The 6,804-nt window shown below is 39.4% G+C and overlaps 1 protein-coding gene across 2 annotated transcripts; it reads right to left on the bottom strand.

Annotated features, from left to right (window-relative positions):
* Positions 1–354: 354 nt before the first annotated feature.
* si:ch211-242e8.1 (uncharacterized) lies at positions 355–6,251 on the bottom strand. Of its 2 annotated transcripts, XM_051870412.1 has the most exons (8): positions 5,649–6,250; positions 5,357–5,467; positions 4,296–4,409; positions 4,010–4,111; positions 2,832–3,023; positions 2,450–2,606; positions 1,286–1,474; positions 355–1,026 (listed from the first exon to the last, which is right to left on the bottom strand). In XM_051870412.1, the coding sequence occupies exons 1-8, from the start codon at positions 5,827–5,829 to the stop codon at positions 813–815; spliced, it is 1,260 nt and encodes a 419-aa protein (XP_051726372.1). In that variant the 5' UTR covers positions 5,830–6,250; the 3' UTR covers positions 355–812. The 2 variants fall into 2 exon arrangements, with proteins under 2 accessions (XP_051726372.1, XP_051726373.1); XM_051870413.1 differs by lacking the exon at positions 5,357–5,467 and having other exon boundaries at positions 5,649–6,251.
* Between the last annotated feature and the right edge of the window lie 553 nt (positions 6,252–6,804).

Consider the following 6,804-nt stretch of genomic DNA (forward strand, 5'->3'; position numbering starts at 1 on the left):
TATATATATATATAAATGGATAAACAAGATAAAATAAAGTTGTGAAAGTGTTATTGAAAATTTTGAGACTGACCTTTTGAGGCTATAAGATGAATTTTATTGTTTATTGCTCTGTCCTTTTTCTTCTCTCTTCTTGAAAGATCTTAAAAATATCAGTTCTTGTTCTGCTGTGTCAATGTAAATTAAGTAAAAATATTTGAATTTCTCTGCTGGCTCATTGAACGCATGGTGTCCACCACCCAATGAAAATGAGATTTTTTTTCTCCACATCCATTGTGGTTTTGAAAAAAGACATATAGCAAATTTGACCCAAATCGATGAGAGCATCTGGACTCAATAAACAGGACAAAGAAAACAGATCAACCCAACAATTTATTACAAATGAATCAGTGCATTTAAAGTGCAAATTTTACAGTTACAGATTTTAAGTTAACAAACGGCTCATTCTAACAAAGAGTACATACCGCTGTTTTACAACATATTATGAATATAATATAATGAAAATGAGTGGTAGTTGGCCAACTCAAACAAATTCCTATGTGCAAAATAAAAAGATTTTGGTCTTATTTTCTTACAATATCATCAAAAGGTCTATTTACAGTTTGGTTAAATTAGGTATCTTTAGTGCTATCAGTTAAAGATCTGACAAAAATAACCAGGTTCAGGTATATTTACAGTATAGCAAATATTAAAAGATATCATCAACATTAAAATTATCAAAGTGCTTCGACCAGTTAAATCTGTCCGCCACAGCTGTGCAGTGTTGTTTGTATTGTCTTGGCCACATTCGGTGCTGCTGATGAGAAATTTGACTAATGGTTGGTCTGTGGGTGAGTGACAGAAGGAGCATGTGGGGTCTTGTTTTTGGGAGGTGTAGAAATCTGTACGTAAACTGGGGTGGTTGAAGAGGTGGAGGGGTTCGGCTCAGTTTGAACCCTCTGGAATACAAGGGCTGGGTAGATTTGACTGTTGGCATGGTATGTAGGGTATGTGGTATGGGGGCTTCTCAGCAGACTCTCTTGACTCCTGTGTAGAAAGAATGACTCACTGAATCAAGTCTTATATGTCCTGTGGCTTTACACATCCTCCCACATATTACATAATAGTATGTGGTGTAGTTGTAGCGAGTGGGCTAGTGTTGTGGGTTTCAATACAAGTAAGAGGCCTATTATGCCATAAATACAGGCAAAAGGTAAGTTCACTTTGAGTCTCTGTGGGAAAAAAATCAGCTAAATAAACATATGTTATACAACAGCTAAATATATTTTACAATGGTTTTCCTTACCTCTCATACCCTCTGTTCTCATAGGCTCTGATGACCTCTGAATAAACAGGACTACCAGGAGGCAGCGGTCGGTCAAGACGCTGGGACAGGCTGAAAAGTTTAGGTGGGGGGAATGCCTCCCAATCTAGCTGCTCTCTCTCCAACCAGGATGGGCTCCTCCGAGACCTAGAGCTCCGTGTTTCTCTTCTCCTGAAGGTGAACGACCATCACATTATTATGATTGTTTACATTTTTTATTGCATCATAGTGCCCTTTAAAACACAGTATATTTACTAAGCCTATGTATTAATAAAGGAAATGTAACAGGTCAGGTATTTGGAGAAAAACAAAAATAATGACTTTATTCAACAATTTTTTCTCTTCCCTGTCAGTCTCCTACGCTATTGACATAGTAAACACAGTGCAGCACTTCCTGGTTCTACGTCAGAACGCCGGCTCAGTATTGGTCAATGCTGTTCATGTGAGCAGCACGACGCATAAGTGTGATGCTGACGCAGGAGCCGGCCAATAATGAGTCGGCATTCTGACGTAGAACCAGGAAGTGCTGCACTGTGTTTACTACGTCAATAGCAAGACTGACAGGGAAGAGAAGAAATTGTTGAATAAAGTTATTTTTGTTTGTTTTTTGCGAACAAAAAGTATTTTCGTCATTTCATAACATTAAGGTTGAACCATTGTAGTCACAAAGACTATTTTAACAATGTCTTTACAACTTTTCTGGGCCTTGAAAATGGTAATTGCAGTCCATCAGGTGTCAGATACCTCTCAGATTTCATCAAAAATATCTTAATTTGTGTTCCGAAGATGAACGAAGGTCTTACAGGTTTGGAACGACATGAGGGTGAGTAATTAAAGACATAATTTTCATTTTTGGGTGAACTAACCCTTTAATTTAAAAGCTAACAAACATTTTTGTAAAATACATATTTAAGATGTTTTTCTTTATTTAAAATAAATGCCACTTGATTTGATAATCTGATATGTAATGCAATTAGATTTATACATTCATTGTGTAGCTAAAGTGTACATATACTTTATGGGGCAAATATATGTTTGTTTAGTTTATTTTATTGAAAGACACCACACTTTTTAAATGATTTTGATGAATTTTAATAATCAAAAAATTTAATCTTTAAGGTTATTTTAATTTTTAAAGTGACTAACCTGCTTCTGCCCGTCCTTTGCTTTTCCTTCTTTTTGCTCATGCGCTCTTGACAACAGCAGACGATGAAGCACACAGTCATGACGAGGATGACAACCCCGCTCACTACAGACACCAGTAAAGCAATGCGAAGTCCCTGGTCATTTGGCCGAGGGATACCTGGGGAAAAAATAGGGTTGGTTTGACCAGATATGATGGCCAGTTATATTAAAAATCAGAGAAAAACTGTAAATATTCTTTAGATATTTTATACCTAAACACAATCTTACAGATTTTAAATTCAGATATTTGCTTAAACAAATTTGGCTATGAAAATAATAATTAGGTTTTTTTATTATAAGGATAAATGTCTTTCCATGAAAGGTAATTAAATAGCTGCCCTACTCTCACAGACTGGCAGGTAGCTGCTCCATCGAGGGATGCCTGCATGCAGGATGCATGTGATTTTCTCATGGCCAACCAGCTGGTAGCCCTCCTTACACCAAAACACAAGCATAGAGCCCACAGACACCCCTGTGCCATGCTCCACGTAGTATGATCCCCGTCGTGGTGGAAGCACTGAAATACACGCAAGCCCTGTAGCAACACATGAACAGACAGACGTGTAGATAAGATCAGAGCAAAGACTTTGAATATTTTGTGATGTGTTAAAGGAATAGTTCACCCAAAAATGAACTTCTGTCATCATTTACTTACCCTCGTGTTGTTCCAAACCTGTTTGAGTTTCTTTCTTCTGTTGAACACAAAAGATATTTTAAAGAATATTGGTAAACAGACAGTTGACGGTAGCCATTGACTTTCATAGTAGGAGAAAAAATACTATGGAAGTCAATGGCTATCGTCAACTGTTTGATTACTGACATTCTTTAAAATATCTTCTTTTGTGTTCAACAGAAGAAAGAAACTCAGGTTTTACAGGTTTGGAACAAGATTACAGAATTTTCATTTTTGGGTGAACTATCCCTATAAACTGTGTAAATTGAATCATGATACGTGCCTGAAACCCTTTCAAAAATGGATCATCATGAAACCTTCTATGGAGAATGATTGTATCATTCCAGTTGTTTTGCATATGTTATAGATTTTTTTCTGCTTCATGCATCTTGCTGCAGACATGTGTTTCCTTTGCAGTGAGACATCTCACACATCTTTGTATCCTGTGGTGAACCACAGTGAATTTTCATTAATGTGTAAATGTCTGTCTTCTATTTGCATGGTGTTCAGTGAGTATATGTTGCTTTGTATCAGTGCCAGCATATCAGTGACTGTCTTCCCTATCCAGCCTCTTGTCCCATCCCAGCTCACTATCAAGTACTCCTCCTCCCTCCAGTTCCCCCCTGTTTCTGGAGTAGCAACTGATTAAATAAAGATAAGGCCCTTTATCAAATATTGATTAGTTCCACACAGTTTTCCTATTATCAAAAACCTTTGAAAGTGCACTTAGGCCATCCGTTGACATGTCAGACTTTTTTATGCACAGGTGAGGAGAAATTGTGTGCATATGAAGTGCTAAAAGTCTATCTATCTATCTATCTATCTATCTTGTCTGTAGTTGTTCTCACCTGTATTGCTGGGTGGATTAGTAGAGTCATTCTGATGTTTTGGAGTGGTTGATTGTGCTGCATTACTTTCATCAGAGGTAGTCATTAGCATAATAGAGCTCACTGAGGCCGAGTGAGAAAAAACCACAAAGATATATAATATTAAAAATATATATCACGTATATAAATTTGCTTTCATGAGCCACATGAGAACCAATAACACATTGTATAATTACCTGATGGTTAATTCTCAGAGTTTAAAAGCTTAATGTTTTCATCAGTACAATATATCTGCAGTTGTTCTCACCTGTTTCATTACTGCTGAATAGATCTGTAGGTTGAGTCTGATGTTCTAGATTGATTGATTGCTCGTCAGTGGTTGGATCAGAGGTTGTCATGAGCAGATTGGGTCTCACTGAGGCTGCGTGAATGTGGAGTGACCACACAATCAATCCACACACAATCACACACACCATGTAATGTAGTGGAGCAATTTATATTTGTCACATAATCTATCTATCTATCTATCTATCTATCTATCTATCTATCTATCTATCTATCTATCTATCTATCCCACACAGTCTGTCTGTCTGTCTGTCTGTCCCACACAGTCTGTCTATCTGTCTGTCTGTCTATCCCACACGTCTGTCTGTCTGTCTGTCTATCTATCCCACATGTCTGTCTGTCTGTCTGTCTGTCTATCCCACATGTCTGTCTGTCTGTCTGTCTATCCCACATGTCTGTCTGTCTGTCTGTCTGTCTGTCTATCTATCCCACATGTCTGTCTGTCTGTCTATCTATCCCACATGTCTGTCTGTCTGTCTGTCTGTCTATCCCACATGTCTGTCTGTCTGTCTATCTATCTATCTATCTATCCCACACAGTCTGTCTATCTGTCTGTCTGTCTGTCTATCTGTCTATCCTACACAGTCTATCTATCTGTCTGTCTATCTACCCCACACAGTCTGTCTATCTGTCTGTCTGTCCCACACAGTCTATCTATCTATCTATCTATCTATCTATCTATCTATCTATCTATCTATCTATCTATCTGTCTGTCTGTCTGTCTGTCTGTCTGTCTATCTGTCTATCTATCCCACACAGTCTGTCTGTCTGTATATCTATCCCACACAGTCTGTCTATCTGTCTGTCTGTCTGTCTGTCTGTGTATCCCACACAGTCTGTCTGTCTGTCTATCTATCTATATATCTATCTATCCCACACAGTCTGTCTATCTGTATATCTATCCCACACAGTCTGTCTATCTGTCTGTCTGTCTATCTATCCTACACAGTCTATCTGTCTGTCTATCTATCCCACACAGTCTGTCTGTCTATCAGTCCGTCTCTGTCTGTCAAATGTTCTTACCTGTGTTGTTGCTGGGTGGATCTGTAGGTTGAGTCTGATGTTCTGGATTGATTGATTGCTCGTCAGTGGTTGGATCAGAAGTGGTCATGAGCAGATTGGGTCTCACTGAGGCTGTGTGAATATGAGGAAACCACACAATCAGTCCACACACAATCCACAAGTTTTTGTAGCCCCACACACCATGTAATGTATTGGGACAATTTATATTTGTCACATAATGTCTGTCTGTCTTTCTATCTATCTATCTCTCTGTCTATGTATCCCACACTGTCTGTCTGTCAAATGTTCTTACCTGTGTTGTTGCTGGGTGGATCTGTAGGTTGAGTCTGATGTTCTGGATTGATTGATTGCTCGTCAGTGGTTGGATCAGAGGTTGTCATGAGCAGAATGTGGCTCACTGAGGCTGCGTGAGTGTGGGGTGACCACACCGTCAGTCCACACACAACCCACAACAAATACCAGACTGATGTCATGATCAAAGGCCCCCAGGGGCCACAGCCTAAAAATCAAAACAGCAGATATGTCCTCAGGTGATCACAATACTCCGTGTAGCAAGCTATACATCACTGATTATAATCCATTCATAGTGCCACGTGAAGGAATATCACAAATAGCTTCTTTTCCTAAAGGTGTCTGTGAATATCCAAGCTCATCCAAGCTTAGTTCATCCAAGCTTGTGCCCATAGCTCCTAAAAATGGCAGCTCCTTCTCTGTTTCTCCTGCTGTATTAAGCGTAGGCTTCCTTGTGTGTGTACACAGCATCTGCTCTGCCTGTCCGCTCACTGCCGCTGTTATCCTACAGCATACAGTGAGGCAGTCAAGGCTCTTACATAACATGAAGTGCACGTGTGGATGTAATTTTGTGCACTCTTAAATCCCCGATCTCATCTCTCCAGTAACTCGTGCACGCTCTCTCACTCCATCTCTCTCTCTCGGGACAGTCGAGGGTGAATCAGGGCATGTAGCTATGTGCATGTGAGCCTCTGTCCCATATCTGCAGAGAGAGTGAAAAGAGAGCCACAATCTGCAGGAACACGGCATATTATATATTTATATACCCAAATAAACATGTTGACTTATAATGCGTCACAATTTCTTGTGCACCCCAAAGCACAATAAACGTGTGTGTATAAACAGAGCGTGTTGCAGCAGATGGTGTTTATAGATGGCACGTGGACCCAACACCAGTGCGGCTGAATGAATTCTGTTCACTTAGATGAGCACAGTGGGATTCAATCTCAGTGCAGAGAGCCTGTTAGACTGCGTGGGAAGTGTTAGAAGCATGCTATTGGGAGGTTTCCTCACTGCATAACACTGAAACCGTGGTAACAGTGTCACGATTTATATATATCAGTATTTATGGATATGATAAGATGCATTCAATGCTAGCAGTACCCTTTTCTTTTCTTTTTTTCCATCTATGGTCTGCCTTCCTGTAGAATGCCTTA

This window comes from Ctenopharyngodon idella, chromosome 18 (assembly GCF_019924925.1).
Source record: "Ctenopharyngodon idella isolate HZGC_01 chromosome 18, HZGC01, whole genome shotgun sequence".
NCBI lineage: Eukaryota > Metazoa > Chordata > Actinopteri > Cypriniformes > Xenocyprididae > Ctenopharyngodon > Ctenopharyngodon idella.

Excerpts from the sequence above, each read along its gene's own strand:
- si:ch211-242e8.1 (XM_051870412.1), bottom strand. The coding sequence starts at position 5,829 with ATGACATCAGTCTGGTATTTGTTGTGGGTTGTGTGTGGACTGACGGTG. Across the intron at positions 5,468-5,648 it reads TCCACCCAGCAACAACACAG|CCTCAGTGAGACCCAATCTG; the intron begins GTAAGAACATTT and ends ATATTCACACAG. Across the intron at positions 3,024-4,009 it reads TAATCCACCCAGCAATACAG|GGCTTGCGTGTATTTCAGTG; the intron begins GTGAGAACAACT and ends GTGTTGCTACAG.